This window comes from Ranitomeya variabilis, chromosome 6, assembly GCF_051348905.1.
Source record: "Ranitomeya variabilis isolate aRanVar5 chromosome 6, aRanVar5.hap1, whole genome shotgun sequence".
Lineage (NCBI taxonomy): Eukaryota > Metazoa > Chordata > Amphibia > Anura > Dendrobatidae > Ranitomeya > Ranitomeya variabilis.
In genome coordinates this window covers 579,315,761-579,341,066 of record NC_135237.1, presented here as the reverse complement: position 1 = coordinate 579,341,066, position 25,306 = coordinate 579,315,761, and the positions used below count along the sequence as shown (strand labels likewise).

The window sequence follows — 25,306 nt, the reverse complement described above, 5'->3', positions numbered from 1 at the left end:
TTTCCTGAAACCTTCAATTTCACCATGAAGGTCCAGGCTCCTGACCAGATACCATGCTCGTCGAGGGTCTTTTCAGGAATAGCGACGATGTCGCCGTATCGTCCAACCCATGTCGAGATGTCGACACAGGAAAGTGACTCGTTACTGGTCAAAACGGTTACCTTCCTGACCGAGTTCTGGCGGGATATTGCTACAGTGTGGAAACCCTGCCATTCGGGGCGACCCCGAGCCAGCTCATGGCGAGACCAGAAAAGCTCAAGGCCCTCCGGTCTCACGAAGCTGACATCGAAGTAGGAGGTCCCATAGGGATGGATCAAGGCGAAGATGTCATATGCCACGAAGCCCATCCCCAGCAGGAGCTCAGCAACCTTTGACCGATCAGGACAGGCATCCTTGCTTACCCACTGGAGACGGGCCACACTCCTACGGTTACTCCTCTCTGCCCCTCTATCTCGGAAGGCGGAAAGACCGTGTCTCTCTATCCAGAAAGACAGATCAACCTCCCTCCCCTCTACATTGATAGAACTCTCCCCTCTCCTCAGGGCGTCCAGGAAGCGCTGTTGCAAGTCACCATTCTCAGGGTCACCAGACAAGGGCGCACCACTACCCCCAGCAGTGACAGCTCCTGAATAGCTTGGGGCTGAAGCCCCCGCCACCGCTGGGGGGGCAGCAGGACCACTACCTGCTTCCCCTCCAGCAACACCAGTAATGCTCTCCTCATTCACTCCACCACTACTCCCATCATTTGCAACTTCACTACTCCCATCATTCACTCCACCACTACTCCCACCATTCACTCCACCACTACTCCCATCATTCACTCCACCACTACTCCCACCATTCACTCCACCACTACTCCCAACATTCCCGTTACCATTGCCAACACTTCCCGTCACTTTATTACCAGTATTGTCACCTCCATTTGTCCCAGTGTTCTCTGCACCTTCCACAGTCACATCCATTGCTTCCTCACTTGTGTCTGGCTTCTCTGCACTCACATCTGCTGGACCGGGGGAGGGGTGCAGCACCACACCCGGTTTCCCTTGATTGGTGCTGGCTCTCTGTTGTGTCTCTGGAGCGCCTTGCCCCCCTACTGCAGCAGTTTGTATTTTATTATTATTCAGGGCCCGCTGCTTGTTGGGGGGCGCCGCCTGCCCCGCACCCACAGACTTCGGGGTCCTGGTATCACGTTTGGGTGCTGGAGCACTCTGTCCTCCTGTCACTGTAGGGCGCCCAGTGTTCCCCACAGATGATTTTTCCTGCTTTTTTTTCCATTTTGGACTCGCTGCTCCCCTGTCACAGCCGCGTGCCTCTTCTCTGTTGAGGCGCACTGTGCCCCTGTCACAACAGTGCGCCCCCCTTTCGCCGCACCATGTTTCTCGGACCTGCTCCACACAGCCCCGGCGTCGGCCGGCTCAGCCGTAGTGAGCAGGGATGGAGTCTGCCCACACCGTCCCCCTTTCGCAACGGCGTGGACATCCCCCTCGCCCCCTCAGCCCCGGTGATAACCGGCTTAGCCGCAGAGGGCAGAGAGGGAAACTCCTCGGGGTCCCCTATGTCCGGCGCCATGAGTACCTCCACAGCCTCGCCCCCTGCACTGTTCCCCGCACAGACGGCAGCACCGCCGGACGTCCTCCTCCTCTCCCCACCTTGCCTATGCCCCGGACCCACTGCAGAGCCCGTGCCTTTAGGTTTGGTGGGGTTTACACAGGAGGTGGTAGGTGTAACATCAGCCATAGGTACATACTTGTAACTCACCACCTCCCGTGCGGTCTCCTTCGTCGTCTTCTTCCTCTTCTGGGTTTCCTCTACTGGCTCGTCCTCACCAAAGGAAAAGCGGTCCAGGTTCACTGGAGACTCCAGCTGTCGGATCTCCTGTAGCAGACCGCCCTCCTCCTCTTCCTCCGCTGACACTCCAGCCTGTGCTGTCGGAGTCCTCTGCCGTGCCGGGAGGCCGCTCCCCTGTTGTCGGCTCTGCGACTCACTCACTGGTTCCAGCTTGTAGGACTCAAGTCACAACCACATCGGCGTCCTCCTCCTCCTCCTCCTCGTCGCTTAGGACGCCGGCTGGCGGTTCTCCTGAGGTATTTAACCCCTTCATTTCTGAGAACCGCCGCTGGTTCTTAAACCTCTCCAGGAAGGGACCTGCACTTTTCTCAATCCCCTCCCGGAGGAGCACTAACCGGGCCACCTCATCTCTGAGGGCTCTGAACCTCTGGGAGGTCACAGGTTTCTCCTTGTTAGAGGCTTGGGTGTTCAGGATCCGAGCCTCCCGCAGCTTCTCCTTCAGCCCGGTCAGTGCTTTGCCGGCGTCCTCGTACTCACGTAGCATGGCGACCACTCGGGAGGAGAAGGTACTCGTGGACTCGCCGGAGCTCCTCTCCCCCCAGGATGTTCCTGGGCTCTCGTTCCTGGGGCCTGGGGTGCCCCTGTCTCCCTCTCTGGGCGGACGATGAGCTGTCTCAGGGTTGGAGTAGGTGGGTAAGGTTTTCTTCACCCGTCCTGACCTCCTCAGTCCTTCTTGGGCCAGTTGCTGCTGCTGCTCTCTGTCCCCCGCTGGCACAGACCGGGGAACAGAAGCCTGGGAAGCCATGCCGGCCTCCCAGGAAGCCTGCCTCTCCCTGGGGAGAAGAGAGGCAGACTCTGGGCCTCCTGCTGGAAGTGCTGGAGCTCACAAGACAGGTGCTGCTCCTAGCAGGGTGTGACTGATTGTGGGCACCTATCCTCCAGTCACCTCCAGAGCTGGACTCACTATTATGTTGTTACATCGTGTCTTATCCTCCAGTCACCTCCAGAGCTGTACTCACTATTCTGCTGTTACATCGTGTCTTATACTCCAGTCACCTCCAGAGCTGCGGTCACTATTCTGCCGTTACATCATGTCTTATCCTCCAGTTACCTCCAGAGGTGTAGTCACTATTCTGCTGTTACATCTTGTATTTCATTTGATGGTCCACCAAGTCTGGTCAAGGGTTGTGACACCCTACGATGAGCGGTCTGGAGTTGTGACGCCCCAATGAGGTCTGGTACGGGATTGGACACCCCACGAGGTCTCGACCGGAGTTGTGATGCCTTCACGAGGTCTCGTCAGGGGTTGATGCCACACAAGGTCTGGTCAGGGGTTGTGGCACCCTATGAGGTCCGGTCCAGGGTACTGATGCCCTACGAGGTCTGGTCAGGGGTTGTGAGACCCTGCAAGGTCTGGTCAGGGGTTGTGATACCCCACAAGGTCTGGTCAGGGGTTGTGACATCTCATGAGGTCCGGTTCGGGGTACTGATGCCCTACGAGGTCTGGCAGGGGTTGCAACACCCTACAAGGTCTGGTCAGGGGTTGTGATGCCCTACAAGGTCTGGTCAGGGGTTGTGGCATCCCATGAGGTCCAGTCTGGGGTACTGATAACCTACAAGGTCTGGTCAGGGGTTATGATACCCCACGAGGTCTGGTCAGGGATTGTGATGCACCCCACGAGGTCTGGTAAGGGGTTATGATGCCCCCACTAGGTCAGGTCAGGGGTTTTGATGCCCCCACTAGGTCTGGTCAAGGGTTGTGATGCCCCCACGAGGTTTGGACTGGGATTGTGACACCCCACAAGGTCTCGTCTGAGGTGGTGGGGACCCACAAGGTTTGGCCATGGATTGTGACACCCCATAAGGTCTGGTCTGAGGTGGTGATGCACCATGAGGTCTGGTCTGAGGTGGTGGAGACCCACAAGGTTTGGTCAGGGGTTGTGATGCCTTCACGAGGTCTGGTAAAGGGTTGTGACGCTCCCACAAGGTCCAGTCTGGGGTTGTGGCATCCCATGAGGCCTGGTTCCGGGTACTGATGCCCTAAGAGGTCTGGTCATGGATTGTGACACCCAACGAGGTCTAATAAAGGGTTGTGATGCTCCCATGATGTCCAGTCTGGGGTTGTGATGCCCCCAAGAGGTCCAGCCTGGGGTTGTGATGCCCCCACGAGGTCCAGCCTGGGGTTGTGAAGCCCCCACAAGGTCCAGTCTGGGGTTGTGAAACCCCCACGAGGTCCAGTCTGGGGTTGTGAAGCCCCCACGAGGTCCAGTCTGGAGTTGAGAAGCCCCCACGAGGTCCAGCCTGGGGTTGTAAAGCCCCCACAAGGTCCAGTCTGGCGTTATGAAGCCCCATGTTGCTGTGATCGGGGCTACAGAATTCTTTGGCCACAGGCGGATCCGTCCTTTTGTTGTGTGGTGATGAGAATTAATCCTTGTTCTAAGCTTTTGTCCTGTCTCCCCACATACAGCCCCCCAGTCGGACATTTGGTGCATATAATTTAGAGCACACCATTGGATTTCGCTTTCCACAGTGCAGAGAGGTGAAATGTGAAGTTTTATTCTCGGATTTTCCTTTTGAAATTTCTGATGGAGAAGCCCCCATGAGCTGTCGGCTGGAGGACCGTCCGTTATAGTGGACTCACCAGTATGGCCTCGGAGGCTCCGCAGCACACTATGATATTTCGGGGGTCGCTGGGGACACCATTATCTCTCCTCATCATGAAGTTGGCGATCTTGTGTGGCAGCGTCTGAGTGATGTATCCCGGGTTATAGCTGCCTGTGGATACAGCCAGACCTGGTCAGACTCATGGATCCCATTCTCCGGCCTCCCTGATCCCCCGATCCCTTTGATCTGCTCCCACACTCACCCACTGATCCACTATCCAGGTTCTTCAGGATTTCCCGGGCTCTGGTCTTGGTGTCTTCTGGGAAGTGATCGCTTTCCAGCAGGTCTGGGTAGGTGCACAATGCGGCCACCTGGAGGAGCATCCGAAAACTGGGAATAAAGTCGCAGATCATAAACCATGAAAGATTTCTGCTTGTTGTCAGTGAATAGAGCCCCGGTGTATGTCTTCCTGCACATCATATGGGCTTCTTACAATAGAACCAATGTAGGGTTGTAGGATCCATCATCAGCACCATCGGGGGTAGGTCTATAACCAGGTACAGCAACAGACCCAAAGTCAGAGACATCAGACGACTGACAGCTTATAACCAGAGCCAGCTCCACTGATCAGCAGTGGTCTGATGTACTGGGTGCTGCTGATCCTCAGCCCATCCTCCGCCCATACACCTGAGGTGGGCTCAGAGATGACGCCATCTCCACTGGACTCGCACTCACCTGCCTGAAGAAGGTGCATGGCTTATGCCCCATCATCTGCATGTCCCCAAAGAAGCAGGGGGTGACCGTGGAGAATGGTTTGTGGATCCCCTGCAGCAGAGAATGATGGGAGTTATAGAAGACAAAATAATAATAATAATAATAATAATTTTATTTATATAGCGCCAACATATTCCGCAGCGCTTTACAACTTATAGAGGGGACTTATACAGACAACAGACATTACAGCATAACAGAAATCACAGTTCAAAACAGATACCAGGAGGAATGAGGGCCCTGCTGCTCGCAAGCTTACAATCTATGAGGAAAAGGGGAGACACGAGAGGTGGATGGTAACAATTGCTTTAGTTATTTGGACCAGCCATAGTGTAAGGCTCGGGTGTTCATGTAAAGCTGCATGAACCAGTTAACTGCCTAAGTATGTAACAGTACAGACACAGAGGCTATTAACTGCATAAAGTGTATGAGAACATGATGGAGGAACGTGATTATGTTGTTGTTTTTTATTAATAGGCCACACAGGGATAATTAGGTTAATGCGTTGAGGCGGTAGGCCAATCTGAACAAATGAGTTTTTAGTGCACGCTTAAAACTGTGGGGATTGGGGATTAATTGTATTAACCTAGGTAGTGCATTCCAGAGAATCGGCGCCGCACGTGTAAAGTCTTGGAGACGGGAGTGGGAGGTTCTGATTATTGAGGATGCTAACCTGAGGTCATTAGCAGAGCGGAGGGCACGGGTAGGTTGGTAGACTGAGACCAGAGAGGAGATGTAGGGTGGTGCTGAGCCATGGAGTGCTTTGTGGATGAGGGTAGTAGTTTTGTACTGGATTCTGGATTGGATGGGTAGCCAGTGTAATGACTGGCACAAGGTAGAGGCATCGGTGTAACGGTTGGCGAGGAATATGATCCTGGCAGCAGCATTCAGGACAGATTGGAGCAGGGAGAGTCTGGTAAAAGGTAGGCCAATTAGTAGAGAGTTACAATAGTCCAGACGAGAATGAATAAGTGAGACAGTAAGAGTTTTTGCAGAGTCGAAAGTAAGAAAAGGGCGAATTCTGGAAATGTTTTTGAGATGCAGATAAGAAGAGCGAGCCAGTGATCGGATGTGGGGGGTGAATGAAAGCTCGGAATCAAGGATGACTCCAAGGCAGTGGGCATGTTGCTTTGGAGTAATGGTGGAACCGCACACAGAGATGGCAATGTCGGGCAAAGGTAGGTTTGTAGAGGGAGAGAACACGAGGAGTTCAGTTTTTGACAGGTTCAGTTTCAGATAGAGGGAGGACATGATGTTAGAGACAGCGGAAGGAAGCAAGATGAGGAAGCAAGAAGGAGAATAAGATAAACAATCGAACCGAGGGGCCATGTATAAAGCAGCGGGAGACCGCATGGGGGACAATGGACATACGCGGGGCTCCCTTCTGGCCAGACATAGTGGAAAGGATACATCTCTGAAGGTTATGGGCACTAATAGTGTGGTCAAACTACCCGAGGAGCCAACTGGGGTCAAGCGATCCAACAACGGGGAACAAACTGGATTTTTTTACCTTTAAAGGGGTTGTCTGGGACTTTTACATTGATGGCCTGCCCTACTCACTCTCGAGGCCCCCCATTGATCAGCTGCTCCCGGTGCCCCCCATCAATCAGATGCTCCCGCTGCCCCTGCCGATCAGCTGCTCCTGATGCCGACGGCAGACAGAACTGCTCAGTTATGGAGCTGCACTGCACAGCTCCAGCTACAGAATGGTGGCCGCGGTCAGGTACTGCACATCCACCCCCTAAACCGGATATGACAGGAGATCAGCGTTTCACGTGGACGGGAAAATATGCGTTGGGAAAATGTCCGAAGAAAAGACATGAGACTGTGATGTCCACAGTTTACTCACCGGTTTGCAATGATGTGATATATGCTGGAGCCGGAGCTGATGAGTTTGGTAGTAAGAGAGCAGGATGCTGAGTGATGGCCTCCACGTGAGAGGACACCGTGCTGCATCTCCTGATGGATCCCAGAGGAGGAAACGTGCTGGGAGCACCGGGAGAAAACCGGGACAGCAGTGGTGCGGGCCACTGTCAGGTCCAGCATTTTATTACTGTCAAGGATACACAGCTGAGGGGCTGCACAAAAACCACCACTGTCATCAAGATAGCACAACTCCGCTGCCTTCAATCGTCAGGACAATTACACAACTAACTGACGAAAGATGGACGAGGCCGCGACTGCTCCCACTACTAGGCCGGATATTGGGGGCTCACAGTGAGCATATGGTATATACACCTCTGATTCCAACACATGGAATATATATACAGTGCAGACCATAAGTTTGGACACTGTAATGTGAATATAAAAATGGCTATTTTGAGTCCATTTTGAAATATAGAGAACACATTCAGACTATTACAGAGCAGCATTTCTTGTCATACATTCACAGACAGACAATGCTCATTGTGACACAATCCTGAGAGCTGTTTATTGTCTGAAGACCTTCCAGTTCACAAACAGTTTTAAGTTTCTGTTTATTATTGTAAAACATTAAGGTTTATTTAACCTCCGTCTGTGGTAGTTTTATCTAACCCTTGTGGGCTTTTATGTATTTATGGGTTTATGGCCCATTGTCTGATGTATGATTGATATCTTGGTCTCATCTTATCTTGAAAGCTGGCCACTTGAAGGGCAGGGTGAAACCAAATGAAACATAGTGCAAATCACTATATAAGGCCAGAGAAACATGACTAAGACAGAAGCATAAACTGGGGTACCTGTACTTACACGTGTACAGTGTTGTGATACCTGCATAATTGGGGATGCCCGTGCAGTGTTGTGAATTTTCCTGGGGCTCTCTGTCTTGGTGTTGCTTCTCTGATTTTCCAGACGGATGTTTAAAAGCTCCTTGGTGACAGATGATGTGAGTATATGTACTTAATCATTATATGTATTTAATCCTTATATGTACTTAATCATTATATGAATTTAATCCTTATATGTACTTTGTATCTTAAAATATACAAAGGTCTATGCGATCATTCTATTCAATCATACCATTCCTTTAATTTTGTACTTTGAAATAAAATTGCGTTATATCGCAAGTAGTAGCCTTCTTTAAAGCCATATCCAAACCTTAGTGTTAAAAACTTGGCAATACAGACAAACCTTCTCATTTAAAGATTTTTCTGTATTTTCATGACTATGAAAATTGTACATTCACACTGAAGGCATCAAAACTATGAATTAACACATGTGGAATTATATACTTAACAAAAAAGTGTGAAACAACTGAAAATATGTCTTATATTCTAGGTTCTTCAAAGTAGCCACCTTTTGCTTTGATGACTGCTTTGCACACTCTTGGCATTCTCTTGGTGAGCTTCAAGAGGTAGTCACCGGGAATGGTTTTCACTTCACAGGTGTGCCCTGTCAGGTTTAATAAGTGGGATTTATTGCCTTATAAATGAGGTTGGAACCATCAGTTGTGTTGAGCAGAAGTCTGGTGGATACACAGCTGATAGTCCTACTAAATAGACTGTTAGAATCTGTATTATGGCAAGAAAAAAGCAGGTAAGGTAAGAAAAACGAGTGGCCATCATTACTTTAAGAAATGAAGGTCAGTCAGTCCGAAAAATTGGGAAACTTTGAAAGTGTCCCCAAGTGCAGTTGCAAAAACCATCAAGCACTACAAAGAAACTGGCTCACATGAGGACCGCCCCAGGATAGGAAGACCAAGAGTCACCTCTGCTTCTGAGGATAAGTTTATCCGAGTCACCAGCCTCAGAAATCGCAGGTTAACAGCAGCTCAGATTAGAGACCAGGTCAATGCCACACAGAGTTCTAGCAGCAGATACATCTCTACAACAACTGTTAAGAGGAGACTTTGTGCAGCAGGCCTTCATGGTAAAATAGATGCTAGGAAACCACTGCTAAGGACAGGCAACAAGCAGAAGAGACTTGTTTGGGCTAAAGAACACAAGGAATGGACATTAGACCAGTGGAAATCTGTGCTTTGGTCTGATGAGTCCAAATTTGAGATCTTTGGTTCCAACCACCGTGTCTTTGTGTGACACAGAAAAGGTGAATGGATGGACTCTACATGCCTGGTTCCCACCGTGAAGTATGGAGGAGGAGTGTGATGGTGTGGGGGTGCTTTGCTGGTGACACTGTTGGGGATTTATTCAAAATTGAAGGCATACTGAACCAGCATGGCTACCACAGCATCTTGCAGCGGCATGCTATTTCAGCCGGTTTGCGTTTAGTTGGACAATCATTTGTTTTTCAACAGGACAATGACCCAAACACACCTCCAGGCTGTGTAAGGGCTATTTGACCAAGAAGGAGAGTGATGGGGTGCTACGCCAGATGACCTGGCCTCCACAGTCACCAGACCTGAACCCAATCGAGATGGTTTGGGGTGAGCTGGACCGCAGAGTGAAGGCAAAAGGGCCAACAAGTGCTAAGCATCTCTGAGAACTCCTTCAAGATTGTTGGAAGACCATTCCCGGTGACTACCTCTTGAAGCTCATCAAGAGAATGCCAAGAGTGAGTGCAGCGCCCCAGTGTCCGGGTCGTTGCAGTAATATCATTCTCCTCTAGGGGGAGTGATGTTACGTTTGGAGGCAAAGAAGGACAACTGAATCCAGGTATCACAAACATGCAACACATTTCGCACTCCAGGCCACCAGGGGGAGCTCTGCTCCTATTTATTAGGGCACTCTTCACACTTAGGTAAAACTGGTTGCCTAGATAGGAAGTTAGTCAGTTGCTGGCTGAGCTTCGCTCAGTTAGTCTACGTTCACATTAGCGTTCGGCGCCGCAGCGTTGGGCGCCGCAGCCTCGCCGCATGCGTCATGCGCCCCTATATTTAACATGGGGGCGCATGGACGTGCGTTGTGCTGCGTTTTGCGACGCATGGCCGCAAGCGTTGGGCGCAGAGAACGCAACAAGTTGCATTTTTTTTGCGTCAAACTTTCGGCGAAAAAGGACGCATGCGTCGCAAAACGCAACGTTTTAGCGTGCGTTTTGTTGCGTTTTTGTTTGCGTTGTGCGTTGCGTCGCCGACGCAGCGGCGCACAACGCAAATGTGAACGTAGCCTAAGTTGGTCACTGACAGGGGTGGGATCCTGTCAGAGGCCGAGACAGAAGGACACGGAGCTGTGCCTCCCCTGAGTGCAGCAGCTTCTAGAAAGAGACATTGAAGGAGAACTGTATTGTAGAGAGGGTGAAGAAGTCGTAGCAAAGGAGTGGATATCAGAGGAGATCTGCCCTACACAGGCTGCCTCCTTCTGAGGCGCAGAATCCCGGTAGCCGGAGCACCGAGGGAGCAACAGTCCTTTATGCCTTGCTCCAGAGACCGGCAGGACAGCTAATTTCACGTTACCTGCCCGCCCTATACCAAGGAGGCAAGTTGGCACCACTTAGAGGCTGGGGCATGATAGAGTCCCTGTAAAACGCCTCAAGCCATTGGTCATACGGGTTTGTCCTCTCCATCTGGGGGACAGAGAGAGACATAACATCTACAACATCTGTGAGGACCTTATGAGAAGCTTAGCAGTAACGTACTACAACACCACAGTGCTAGAGGAAGGCTACTGATTTCTACCTGGACAAGGGGACTCTGGATTTGCCTCCAAACCGACCGGACTCTGCCTGCCCTGTGATCCGGTGCTCTGGACTGTGGATGCTGAAGCCTTCAGTAAAGGTAAAGAGACTGCAACCTTGTGTCCTCGTTCTTCACTGCGCCTCTCACCATTCACCATCTACACACTGGGAAGCCCTGGGGATATACTTAATCTGTGGGAAGGTATACCATCTAGCTGCCATAACATCACCCCAGCGGACCCCTAAGCAGCGCCGGTCACCCTGACCGAATACCACAGGTGGCGTCACGAACATTTCCCCTTTAAAGACCTTTCCCTTTTACACGGACGTCCCAGGGCCACGGACTGGGTCAGCCACCGTGACATCCCCCTGTGAACCGAAGGACCCGGTTACGAGTACTTCACGGCCCCATGGGGTGCTCCATGGGGAAAGAAGTCATCAAAGTAAAAGCTGGCTACTTTGAAGAACCTAGACTATAAGACATAATTTCAGTTGTTTCACACTCTTTTGTTAAGCATATAATTCCACATGTGTTAATTCATAATTTTGATGCCTTCAGTGTGAATGTACAATTTTCATAGTCATGAAAATACAGAAAAATCTTTAAATGAGAAGGTGTGTCCAAACTTATGGTCTGTACTGTATATACCCCCTGTGCGGTCACTGCCAGCTCTGCAATAACAAAAGGAACAACTTGCTGCCACCACCAATTGTTAATACAGGAAGATTGTACACCGTTTACAGGTAGTGTATGGTTTCAGGGTGCGGTTTACAGAACATGATGACCAGAGATATTACATTTTATATATTTAATCTGAAAAGTAGGCAGTGTTTATAAACATATACAAGGATGATACAAAATGGGAACAAGCCACACAATACATACAATTACATAAAAAAGGGATAACAAAAGAAAATTACTAAACCTAATGTCACAGGAATGGCTCAGAGATTATGGGAGGAAAGCACTCCAATGAGGAAAATAAATGGAAAGAACCAACAGCAAACTGTCTTCCAAGAACTGAAAAAATGACCCAGACACAAATTCTGCTTTTTATTAGCTCAAAGATGCACCCACTCACCTGCTCTTGATGAGCTCATGTGGGGGCTGGTTGTGGGATGGGCTAGGTCTGTTAGAATTCTATGAGATCCCCCACTTACAGGCTATCTTTGCCTCAGAGGTCACAGGTGGGAGATATATGTCGTCATATTTTTTATCATGATTTCTCCTATTCATGGTGATCAAACCTGCAGTATTTTGCATCATCTATTGGACCGTTATAAAGTTAGAGGTGTTCTAGTGACGCCAAGGTGATATGAGTGAATGCGCCACATCCGTCACTTTGCTACGACGCTGAAAATATATCTCACATAATTATTGGATCGATCAAACTCCAATATTCCTATCTGGACAGAAAAGACGGGCTGTCTAGCTGCAATTGTTCAGTTTTCTTTCCTGGATCATACTTCTCCTATTCTGCGTAAACAGATCTCAGCGTCGTCTGTTTTCCCCAGCAGATATCCTGATTTAGCCTATGACTAAGGGTGCGTATACACCTGAAACACGTCAGGTACGAGGCCTCACCTTTTAATGTTTTAAGTACATTTGAATAAAGAATCCATTTTATCCCTGGATGGTTGTGCCGGAATCTTTCCCCATTTTTCATCCACCTTCCTGATTTAATCACCTGTCCACGGAAGGAGATCTCTGCTCAAAGGTTGTTTTAATTAGCTTCTCTTTCCCATGCTATAATTAATCCCAGATGTTCCATGTGTAGTCCTATTTCAAGGGAAGTCGAAGTGTCAGCTCTTCCCCAGTTACAGGTCATTTTCCCAATTCTCCATTTGCTCCATGTGAGGGGGACATGTCTTACGGGTTTTCATTTTCTTCCATGACAATTACTATTTGTTTGTTTCACCATGGTGTGTTGTGGAGCCATCAATCCAACAGGACAGGATCCATTGGGTTACTTTCACTCCTTCCTTTTTTTGCCTATGTTTGTTTTAACCTTTCATCCTGTGTCGTTAAGTGATGTTAGAGATCCGGTGTCTAATATTCTGGTATGTGATCCAGGATCTTATATTGTGCAGAGATCCATTATGTTATGTTCAGTTGGGAAATGTGTTAGATCCTTTTAAATAAAATTAGATGATATCGGCAAAGTACATGTAACTCAAAAACCAACACATTTCGGCCACAAGCCTTGTTCACGGCACCTTTGCCAAAACGCTTTTGTTTTTTTTAAAAGGAACTAATGAATGTGAAGTGCTATCTACTTTTTCATTCTCTTTTTGTATATTGGGTTGCAGCCCTGACCTGGGCGTCTCTGTGCGGTGATCCCTTATTGTGATCCAAGTCCTGCCAGGTCGGGTGAGCCGACCTCCCTTTACATTCCCCCCCTTTCTATATTATGTCATATTGTGGTGGAGATCCAGTATCTTTATTTCATAGTTACTGGGGCTGAAAAGTGAAGGGGGTCCATTGAGTTCTCCCTTTCTCCACCAGTTCTGGTTAGATCATTTATTACCCAAACTGCCGTGTGTTGTGAGACGCCTCCAGGCCTCCTATGAATGCTGATATAGGGTCGACCATCACTGCCTCTTGTGGTCGGGATTCCACAGTCTGATGGCTCTAACTTTCCTATTTAGATACTGGAATCGTCATTCCTCCACATGTAATGAATATCTCCTGATCCTTTGTATTGTTTGTGGAGATTTATCTTATATTGTTGAGGAGATCCAGTAACTTACATTAGGAGATCCATTACCTAGCATTTTGGTGAGAAATCCAGTCTCTTGCAATGATGGAGGAGATCCAGTATCTTATATGGTAGAGAGCATGCAGTACATTGTATTATGAAGGAAATCCAGTATCTTATATTGTGTGAGGTGATCTAATAAGTGATATTATTGAGGAGATCAAGTACTTTTCATTATGAAGTAGATCCATTTTTTTATATTGTTGGTGGAGATCTGGTATGTTATTTTGTAAAGGAGATCCATGATCTTGTATTAAGGAGATCCAGTAACTTATATAATGAAGGCAGTCCACTATCTTCCATCTGTTTTTTGGTGGTGAAGAAGGGAGGAGGGGGAGATCCATTACTGTATTATGAAAGGTGATCCAGTATTATCTTTATGGTAGGAGATCCAGTCTCTTTTTAGATTACATTGTGGGAGGAGATCCAGTACGTTATAGTGTGTGAAGTGATCCAATATCTTATATTGTGGGGGATATTTAGTATCTTTATGCTGGATGAGATTCAGCATGTTTTATTGTAGGGGAGATCCAGTATCTTATATTGTGGATGAGATTTAGATTACATTGTAGGAGGAGATCCACTGTGTTATATTGTATGCAGTGATCCAGAATCTTATATTGTGGAGATTATTTAGTATCTTTATGGTGGATGAGATTCAGCATGTTTATTGTAGCGGAGATCCAGTATCTTATATTGTGAAGGAGATCAAGTGTCTTCTATTGTAAACAATATGATATCTCATATTGTTGGAGATCCAACAATTGGACCCCTTGCAGTATAGAGGGGTTACACTATCTTACTTTTTTTTGAGGAGGGAGAGATCCAGTCTCTTTTATTATGAGAGATGATCTCGTATGTTTTGGAATGCCCGCAAGGGCCATGGGGTACTCGGTATCAGGTCCGGTACTTAAAGGGATATGTCACGGCGGTGGCGACCCGGTCCGTGGCCCTGGGCGCCCATGTAAAAGGGAAAGGTCTTTAAAGGGGTTTGTGAAATAATAAATGTTCGTGATGCCACCTGTGGTATTCGGTCAGGGGTGACCGACGCTGCTTAAAGGGGTCCTCTGGGGGTGATGGTGTAACACCCCAGGGTCCTGGTTGTTACAGTGGCATTGCTTTCCTCACGGGGAGAGTGATGTCACGCTTGGAAGCAAGGAAGATCTCTTCTATCAGGTAAACACAAACATGCAACATGTTCACACTCCAGGCCAGAAGGGGGAGCTCTGAACCCGGTTTTCAGGGGCACTGCCCTTGACATATATTCTGGCTGGAGGGGAAGTTAGTGGGTAGGCTGGAGCAGACAGTGGAGGAGAGAGGAGTCTGTCAGGAGGACAGAGAAGAGTGCAGTCAGACAGTGAGTGTCGGAAGGACTGAAAGGGCCGTGCAGCCAGAGTTGCTGCAGCTCCTGGAGAAAGAGAATACAGAAGGAAAGAACAGATTGTAGAGAGCGTGCAGAAGAGTGAAGCACAGGAGAGTGACAACTGGGGAGGATAGCTGTGACTGGGCTACCTCCCTGCAGAACACAGATTCCCGGTAGCCGGAAGACCAAGGTTGTGTCGGACTCTAGGAGGCACAGCAGAAACCAACCGGCAGGACAGTTATACTACATGTAACCTGTCCGCCCCAACACCCAGGAGGCACAGTGGCACAAATAGCCCGGGTTGTGATAGAGACTCTGTAAAAAAGCTCGAGCCACCTGTCATACGGGTTAGTGTCCCACCTTTATGGAGGACAGAGAGTACTGTGAGGATCTTGTCAGAAGCCACAGGCAGCAAGGGACTACACCAAAGCGGTGGTAGGAAGGTTTTATCTTCACCTGGTAAAGGGGACTCTGAACTTGTTCCCAAGCCGGCCGGACCCTGCCCGTACCTGTGATCTGGTGCCCTGGACTGCAGTTGCCTGAAGCCTTCAATAAACCAGGTAAAGAGACTGTAAACCTGTGTCCTCAGTTCTTTACTGCACCACTCACCATCCTCATCGATACACCGGGAGCCCTGGGGACCTACTTCACCTGTGGGAAGTTATACCATCCTAGCTACCATAACATCACCCCAGAGGACCCCTTTAAGGAGCCTCGGTCCCTACTGACCGAATACCACAGGTGGCGTTACGAACGCAAACTTTATTCAAAACCCCTTTAAAGACATTCCTTTTAACATGGGCGCCCAGGGCCATGGACCGGGTCCACCACTGTGACATTCCCCTTTAAGTACTGGACCCGCTACCGAGTACCCCACTGCCCTGACGGGCGACTCAATGGTACTGAAGCTGAGATGGTATGGCTTCCCACATGTGAAGTTGGGTCCCCAGGGCTCTCGATGTGGTAGGGACAGATGGTAGATGGTGTAGCAGGAAACGAAGGACACAGAGTTGCAGTCTCTTTACCTTTTTACTGTAGAGTTCAGGCAGCCACAGTCCAGGGTACCAGATCACAGGTGCTGGTATGGTCCGGTCGGCTTGGAAGCGATTCTTCAATCCCCCTAATCAGGTGTGGTTGTAAGCCTTCCTTCTAGCGCTGTGGTGTTGTAGTCCCTTGCTGCCTTAGGCCTCACACAAGGTTCTCTCTGTCCCTCTTTAGGTAGGACACTAACCCGCATGACAGGTAACTAGAGCCTTTTTACAGGATCTCTATCATGATCCAGGCTCTATGCGTTACTGTGTCTTCAGGTGTTTATGCTGGACAGGTAATTTGCAATCTGCTGTCCCGCGGTTTTTGTCATGAGGCATAGAGTTACCCCCACAACCTCGGTCTTTGGGCTACCGGTATCTGCTCTCAGCGTGGAGGTAGCCCAGTCGCAGCTAACCCCCAGCTCCTCACTCTCCTTTGCTCCTTTTCCTCCTTCACGCTCTCTACAGCTTGTTCCATCCTTTTCTCTCTCGCCTTTCCAGGAGCTGCAGCACCTCACATGGCTGCAGGGCCCCTCCTTTCCTCTCTCTTCTGTCCCTCTGACAGACTAACTGACTTCAGTCCCTGTCTCTGGCAGACTGTCTACTTTCCCTCCAGCCAGAATATATATAGGGGAGCCACCCACAAGCTGGAACAGAGCTCCCCCTTCAGGCCTGGAGTAAGAACATGTTGCATGTTTGTGAATACCTGATAAAAGGGATCCTTCCTCGATTCCAAGCATGACATCACTCTCCCCATAAGGAAAGCAATGCCACTGTAGCAACCAGGAACCTGGGGTGTTACAGTTCTGTTGCAGGAGATTCAGTATCTTATGTTTTATTAAGATCCAGTAAATCATATTGTAGGGGAGATTTACAATATTATATTGGAGAGGAGATCCGGTATCTTATAATAAGAGGGAGATTTAATAGCTTATGTGGGAGGAGATCTAGTATGTTATATCGTGGAGGAAATTTAGTATTATAAATTATGGAGGAGATCTAGTACCTTTTTTTGTAGAGAAGATCTAGTATCTCATATTTGTGGTGTGGGAGATCCTGCATCATTTATTATGCGGGGATCTAATATTTTATTTATATCGAAGATTACTATTTTTCTCAGTTCTATATTTTGTTATATTTTCACCCATGAGACAGAAGCCCCGGTGAGGACACAGAATAACCCCGTGGTGGAGGTTATACCATTTAAAAGAGGATGAAATTTATATTGAAGGTTAAGATTTTCCTTAGTTCTATATTTTATGATTTTTCAAGGTTTTATATTTGGTCTAATATTTTCTGATCTCATGTGAAATGTAAGAAATCTGTGTGTTATGGGGAGTGCACCGAGAAAGGCCTGAGAGCCAAGAGCCACCATGTCATACTTCAGAGACAGGGCGGCCGGTGGAGCATTCAATGGGAGCTCTATATGGGAGATTACTGAGCGTCAAATGCTACCATGTCATACTCCTGAGAACGGGCGGCCGGTGGAGCATTCAATAGGAGCTCTGCATGGGGCATTATGGAGCGCCAAACTCTACCATGTCATACTCCTGAGAATGGGCGGCCGGTGGAGCATTCAATAGGAGCTCTGCATGGGGCATTATGGAGCGCCAAATGCTACCATGTCATACTCCTGAGAACGGGCGGCCGGTGGAGCATTCAATGGGAGCTCTGCATGGGGCATTATGGAGCGCCAAACTCTACCATGTCATACTCCTGAGAACGGGCGGCCGGTGGAGCATTCAATGGGAGCTCTGCATGGGGCATTATGGAGCGCCAAACTCTACCATGTCATACTCCTGAGAATGGGCGGCCGGTGGAGCATTCAATAGGAGCTCTGCATGGGGCATTATGGAGCGCCAAATGCTACCATGTCATACTCCTGAGAACGGGCGACCGGTGGAGCATTCAATAGGAGCTCTGCATGGGGCATTATGGAGCGCCAAACGCTACCATATCATACTCCTGAGAACGGGCGGCCGGTGGAGCATTCAATGGGAGCTCTGCATGGGGCATTATGGAGCGCCAAACGCTACCATGTCATACTCCTGAGAACGGGCGACCGGTGGAGCATTCAATAGGAGCTCTGCATGGGGCATTATGGAGCGCCAAACGCTACCATGTCATACTCCTGAGAATGGGCGGCCGGTGGAGCGTTCAATGGGAACTCTGCATGGGGCATTCCTGAGAGCCAAGCGCTACCATGTCATACTCCTGAGACGGGGCGGCCGGTGGAGCGTCCAATGGGAACTCTGCATGGAGTGTTACTGAGAGCCAGGAGCCACCATGTCAAACTTCTGAGACGGGGGGGGGGGGGGGGGGGTCAGTGGAGCTTCCAATGGGAGCTCTGCAAGGAGCATTACTAAGAGCCAAGAGCTACCATGTCATATTCATGAGTCAGGGGGGAAGGAGGAGCGTCCAATGGGAGCACTGAAAGGAGCGTTACTGAGAGCCAAGAGCTACCATATCATACTCCTGAGACAAGGCGGCCGGTAGAGTGTCCAATGGGAGCTCTGCAAGGAGCGTTACTAAGAGCCAAGCGATACCATGCCAAACACCTGAGACATGGCGGCCGGTGGAGCATTCAATTGGAGCTCTGCATGGGGCGTTACTGAGAACCAAGAGTTACCATGTCATACCTCTGAGACGGGGCGACTAGTGGAGCATCCAATGGGAGCTCTGCATGGAGTGTTACTGAGAGCCAAGAGCCACCATGTCATACTCCTGAGAAGGGGCGGCCAGTGGAGTGTCCAATGGAACCTCTGCATGGGGCATTACTAAAAGCCAAGAGCCACCATGCCAAACACCAGAGATGGGGCGGCTGGCGGAGCGTTCAATGGGAGCTCTGCATGGGGAGTTACTGAGAGCCAAGAGTTACCATGTCATTCTACTGAGACGGGGCATGCGGTGGAGCGACAGATGGGAGCTTTGCATGGAGCGTTACTGAACCAAGAGCCACCATGTCATACTCCTGAGACAAGGCGGCCGGTGGAGCGTCCAATGGGAGCTCTGCATAGAGCGTTACTGAGAGCCAAGAGTTACCATGTCATACTCCTGAGAAGGGGAGGCTGGTGGAGCGTCCAATGGGAACTCTGCAAGGAGCGTTACTGAGAGAAAAGAGCTACCATGCCATACTCCTGAGATGGGGCATCCATTGGCGCATTCAATAGGAGCACTGCATGGACTGTTACTGAGAGCCAAGAGTTACCATGTTATACTCCTGAGATGGGGTGTCCAGTGGAGTGTCCAATGGGACCTCTGCATAGAGTGTTACTGAGAGCGAAGAGTTGTGTCAAACTCCTGGGACAGAGAGGCCTGTAGAGCGACCGATGGGAGCTCTGCATGGAGCGCTACTGAGAGCCAAGAACCACGATGTCATACTCTTGAGACAAGGCAGCCTGAGACAGGGCAGATGGTGGAGCATTCAATGGGAGCTCTGCATGGGGTGTTACTGAGAGCCAAGAGCCACCATGTCATACTCCTGAGACGGTATGTTGTGTTGTAAAGGAGATCCAGTACATTGTATTGTGGAGGTGATCCAGTATATTGTATTGTGGAGGAGATCCAGTATGTTATGTTGTGTAGATGATCTAGTATGTTGTGTTGTGGAGGAGATCCAGCATGTTGCGTTGTGTAAATGATCTAGCATGTTGTATTGTAGAGGAGATCCAGTATGTTGTATTGTGGTGATCCAGTATGTTGTATTGTGGAGGAGATCCAGTATGTTGTTTTGTGGAGGAGATCCAGTATGTTGTGTTGTGGAGGAGATCCAGTATGCTGTGTTGTGTTGTGGAGGAGATCCAGTATGTAGTGTTGTGGAGGAGATCCAGTATGTTGTGTTGTGGAGGAGATCCAGTATGTTTCTTTGTGGAGGAGATCCAGTATGTTGTGTTGTGGAGTGGTGGGGATATTTTCTTATATTGTAATCATGTGTTTGTTTTACCTGTACAATTTCCCTCTGGATCTCGGAAGCACGGACCGCGAGGGATCCCAGGATCGGGACCTTTGCAGCTCGAATGCTCTGATTAATTGACTCCAAAGTCAACAACTTCTTCTTGGGCATCATGTTGTGTCCTGCAAGATCCACAATGGTGAGAAAGAAACAAGATTCGTACACCACACGCATCACAAACATCTGACTCCCCAATATTATCACATACCAAACACCCCAATGTTATCACACACCTGACGCCTGTCATGAATCTACACTGAGCTGGTGCATCTCTCTGCTAGTGAGACACACGCAGCAGCTGTGGTTTTTCCCCACAGACACCCCCTCTTCACACTGCCTAGAAAGCTCTCCTTCACACTTGCCTGCATGTAATTCTAAACCCCTCATCCCCCCCTCCCGCCTGATACCAGCTATAACTGGTACAGAAACTTTCAAACCGCATGGGCCTTGCCTTTGTTCTCTTAAACTGGAATATAGTAACATAGTAACATAGTAACATAGTAACATAGTTATTAAGGTTGAAGGAAGACTTTAAGTCCATCTAGTCCAACCCATAGCCTAACCTAACATGCCCTAACATGTTGATCCAGGGGAAGGCAAAAAAAACCCATGTGGTAAGAGTAAGCTCCACCATGGGGAAAAAAATTCCTTCCCGACCCCACATACGGCAATCAGACTAGTTCCCTGGATCAATATAATCGCGCAGCTTAGGTCTGGAAACAGGACAAATACATTTTTGGCCTCTGCATCGGCCGGGCCATCACCCAGTGCGTTTTCCAATTTCCTGTACCCTTGGTATCCGAGAAACTAATTACTGCTTACTCGCGGTGCATAGCCAGGTCATGTTTGGTCATAATAGAATGCTAGTCACAAAACAAGGTCAATGGTAATTCCGTTGTCGCTATACGAGGTTGCATCCTGGAGCTACGGTCGATATGAATGTTCCATAACTCTGAGTCCCTCTGAGAAAGTAGGAGTGCATTCCATAGCTCCGCCCACTCAGTGATGTCACGACCAGAGGGCATATCTTAACCTGCTCAGTTATGAGTCAGTCTTTGCCCAGGAAAAGAGCTAACAGCAGCTTAGCAAGCTGCTCCCATGCACTCTGATGTTTGCCCCTCCCCCAGCCACATGGTTTGCCATGATCTGAAATTATATGAGAGAACTGTGTTATTTTCAACTTTAATCCCTTTTTATTTGTAATTGTTTGTACATGCGATACTTGACTACTTTTATAATATCTTTTCATACTTTAGTAAACACTGCCTACCTTTTTGGAGTAAAATAGATAAAATTATTAGCTTCGTTTCTCCTTGCTCTATAAAGTACTGTCACGTCCTCTGAAATGAATTACGCTACTAATTGGTGTTGGCTCCAGACCCGTTATTAATTATGAAATTGGAGCTGGTGGCAGCGGATTTGTTCTGTGCTTTTGGGAAACCTGGTAGCAACAGACGGTGTTGATAATTATCGTTCCCGCCTGTGTGAGAGTTGTTATATCGCCCTTGCTGCAGTGTGCCCATTAGCCAAAACAAAGTAAGGCAGCCTTTCTGGAAACTAATTATCCTATGTGCAGTACCTAATCTGACCTGACGGTAAGGAGGGTGCCAGAGAGCTGCAAGCTCCAAACCGGATCTGGGAAGTGGGATATAGATAAATCCCCTTCAGAAAGAATTGTGGCAACCAAACAACCCCGGTTCATGACATATTGGTTTGAGTGGTGGGGATGATAAGGGTATCCTCCCTGTGATTCGTGACAACGCCCCAATGTTATCACACACCTGACACCCCAATGTTATCACACACCCAACGCCCCAATGTTATCACACACCCAACGCCCCAATGTTATAACACACCTGACACCCCAATATTTTCACACACCTGACACCCCAATGTTATCACACACCCAACGCCCCAATGTTATCACACATCCAATGCCCCAAGGTTATCACACACCTGACACCCCAGTGTTATCACACACCCAACGCCCCAATGTTATCACACACCCAACGCCCCAATGTTATCACACACCTGACACCCCAGTGTTATCACACACCCAACGCCCCAATGTTATCACACATCCAATGCCCCAAGGTTATCACACACCTGACACCCCAATGTTATCACACACCCAATGCCCCAATGTTATCACACACCTGACACCCCAATATGTTCACACACCTTACACCCCAATGTTATCACACACCTGACGCCCCAATATTATCACATACCAAACACCCCAAAGTTATCACACACCCGACACCCCAATATTATCACACACCCAACCCCCTAATACTGACACATACCAAACACCCCAATGTTATCACATACCTGACACCCTAATGCTATCACACACCTGACACCCCAATGTTATCACACACCTGACGCCCCAATATTATCACACATCTGACACCCCAATGTTATCACACACCTGATGCCCTAATACTGTCAAATACCAGACACCCCAATATTATCACACACCCGATATCCCAATATTATCATACACACGTCACATACATCTACCACCCCCATCATCCCTACATCACATACATCTACCACCCCCATCATCCCTACGTCACATACATCTACCACCTCATCATCCCTACGTCACATACATCTACCACCTCATCATCCCTCCCGCCTGCTGCCCCTTCTTTCCCCTGCATCCCCCCACATTACCTGGCTTTCGGGGTCTGCTTCTGGCCGCAAAGTGATTTGTCAGATCCTGGAGGAATCTTTCCCGGAGACGTCTGGGACCCCGTGATCTGGTTATAGTGTAATCAGGGGAGGGGTCACTTATTAACTGCACAGGTCAAAGGTCGCTCAATCTTAAACTATACGAGATTTTAGGGTATTTGTCATGTGACCTCAGATGTCACCTGTGAGGCAGTGACCGGTGTTATTTACGAGGGTCGCTATGTGTCCCCCAGGATGAGCACACAAGCATATTGAGGCCACGGCAGTGCATTGCAGGCCCAGGCATAGCTGTGATTGCAATGCTAAATAAAAGTGAGTGTTGGCTTTGGGCAAGCTATTTGTCCAAGGCAGATTTAGGAAAACCTGCCATGGGCTTTTATTTTTGAACCGGACTACAGGATGGCAGTGGGGCAGTCTGCTTCCTTCCCAGACAGGTCTTCCATGTGGCCGACGGCCATAAGTTCTTTGTAAAAACCCTGCAGCAGGGGGTTGGGTGGGTCAGTTTGGTTTGCAAGCATACAGAGCAGAAAGCTCTCCAGAGCTGTGTGAAGCAACACAGATCCAACAGGCCTGGCACCCCTCAGCGTACACGGTGGTGCAGTCGCCCACGACAACTGGTCCCGCTTGAGGATTATCTTGTTTCCCGGCTGCGATCCGGAGGATACTATTTTGCTTTCTGTTTGTGAGTACGCTGACCATTAAAAGAGACTTTGTTTTTTAACTTTCCTGGGTCACTGCCTGTGTAAGGACTGGGACTGCGTACCTGTAATTGTCTGTTCTTGCCCTTAGTTCTGTCGGATTCGGCCCTTACCCAAAATGGAGTGGCTGACCTCATGGGGGCCATCTTGTTTCCTGTCTGCTGCATATATAAAAGAACTCTGCACACTATACCTTGCTTGTGTATCTTGTACCTCACTTGCTGCGAAGCTCAAGGACTTGCAACCAGCTTGTTTCTTCTATTCCTCGGGATACCCCGCTTGCTTCTGGATTTACGTACCACCGGAAAGACTCTGTTACTCTACACCTGCTTGCACCCACCTCCGCTACGGTCTGCCCCCCCACTAGGAGCCGGCCCAGGCTCTGACCTCTGGATTCTGCATTGCTGGACTTGTGCTCGCACCCTCGGTCTGTACTACTAACATCTGCATATTCTTGAGACTGTTTATTGCTTGCTTATCTGTACAGCCGCAGTCATCTGAAGTTCATCTTCCTACAATATATATATAGATATATATATATATTTTTTTTTCTTTTTGAACTGTGATCTACCGTGTTTGTCGTCAATCTGACCCACGTCATCGGTCTCCATAGAACGTTAGCATAATCTTATTACAGCCTGTCTGTCACACTGCACCAACCCCATTGCGCTACATATGGTTGGAGAATTATTATTATTTCTATAGCACCATTGATTCCATGGTGCTGTACATGAAAAGGGGTTACATACAAACAGAATGCGGGCAGTGTGAACTGAGGCATACCCAAAGCCTGCTGCATGTCAGTTATTAGGCCTGCGACACTGCAGCCCAAGCCTGCCGACAAGATGGAGGAGCTTTTAAAGCAGCTGGTCCTCACTTAGCAACAGCAGTAGCAGCAGTTGCAATTTCGGCGGCAGCAGGGGCAACTGCAGTTACAGCAGCAGCAACGGCAGCAGGAGCAGTATCATCATCAGCAGCAAAAGGCTAATGAGCTGATCCTGCAGCAGGTTGCGGCTATGCGAGGTGCACCCTCAACAGTGACCCCAACCTGTGCAGAGGCCGTGTACAAAGTCTGCACAGAGCTGAGGAAGAGGAGTCCTGAGGACAATATGGAGGCCTTCCTCACCGTCTTCGGGTGCATAGCAGAGCGGGAGAGCTTGCCGATGTCACAGTGGGCTGAAGTGGTGGCCCCCATCCTGATGGGAGATGCCCAGAAGGCCAACGTGGACCTCAGTCAGGATGATGCACTGGACTATGAGAAGCTGAGAGGTGAGATCCTTGCCCAACTGGGGGTTAAAACATATGTGCGGGCTCAGTGGATGTACCAGTGGTTCTTTGCGGAGTCTCATCCTGCTCAGACATATGACTTGCTGCAGCTGGTAAAAAAATTGGTTCCAGCCTAAGACCTTAACCCCATTCCAGATGGTAGAGAGGGTGGTGGTCGACCGGCTGGTGAGGGCCCTGCCAGCAGCCATACAGCATTGGGTGGGGCAAGGGGACCCAGGCACTCTGGACCAGAGGGTTAGACCGATTGAGCAATATACAACCACCCAAGACTTTATACGGGACACTGCTCCACTTCGGCTGTCACGTCAGGCACCACCAGCCCAGGAGCCATGAGTCCAGGAGTCCATGACCCTCCATGGGGGCCAATCAGGACCAAGACCCAGTATCCCTAAATTGGCCCCAAAGTCTATTCGTGCTGCAGCTATCAAGTGTTGGCGGTGCCAAGGGCCTGGACATGTGGCTGACAACTGCCCCCTGACAGCTGAACCCATGGACTGCAGGTATACTCGCCGAGTGTCTGTATGCCCAGCCAGTCTGCACCGCAACTACAGGCACTGCCGGTACTGAACCTCAACTGTGCTAGGTACTCGTCAATGGGTACTAGATGGACGCTCTCTTGGACTCGGGGAGCTTAGTAACTCTGGTCCATGGGTCCCTTGTTGCCAGGGACAACTTAAATGAATGGAAAGTGGGGGTGGTGTGTATCCATGGGGAACTCTGGGAGTATCCGACAGCGGAGACTATGATTTCCACCCCGTTTGGAGAAATCAAATATGTGGTGGGAGTAGTAAAGACCCTTCCATATGGGA

At 49.2% G+C, this 25,306-nt stretch overlaps 1 protein-coding gene across 2 annotated transcripts in view; it reads right to left on the bottom strand.

Moving 5' to 3' along the window:
• LOC143783175 (alanine aminotransferase 2-like) overlaps positions 1–23,506 on the bottom strand; it is an 88,336-nt gene extending 64,830 nt beyond the window's left edge. The window contains exons 1-6 of one of the 2 annotated variants that reach the window (XM_077271566.1): positions 23,404–23,506; positions 22,495–22,580; positions 19,807–19,937; positions 5,128–5,217; positions 4,655–4,763; positions 4,430–4,563 (exon numbers count right to left, since the gene is read on the bottom strand). In XM_077271566.1, coding sequence (XP_077127681.1) covers positions 4,430–4,563; positions 4,655–4,763; positions 5,128–5,217; positions 19,807–19,929 — 456 coding nt within the window. In that variant the 5' untranslated portion in view covers positions 19,930–19,937; positions 22,495–22,580; positions 23,404–23,506. Of the gene's footprint in view, positions 1–4,429; positions 4,564–4,654; positions 4,783–5,127; positions 5,218–19,806; positions 19,938–22,494; positions 22,581–23,403 lie in introns of those variants that run through there. The other variant, XM_077271567.1, reaches the window with a different exon arrangement.
• Between the last annotated feature and the right edge of the window lie 1,800 nt (positions 23,507–25,306).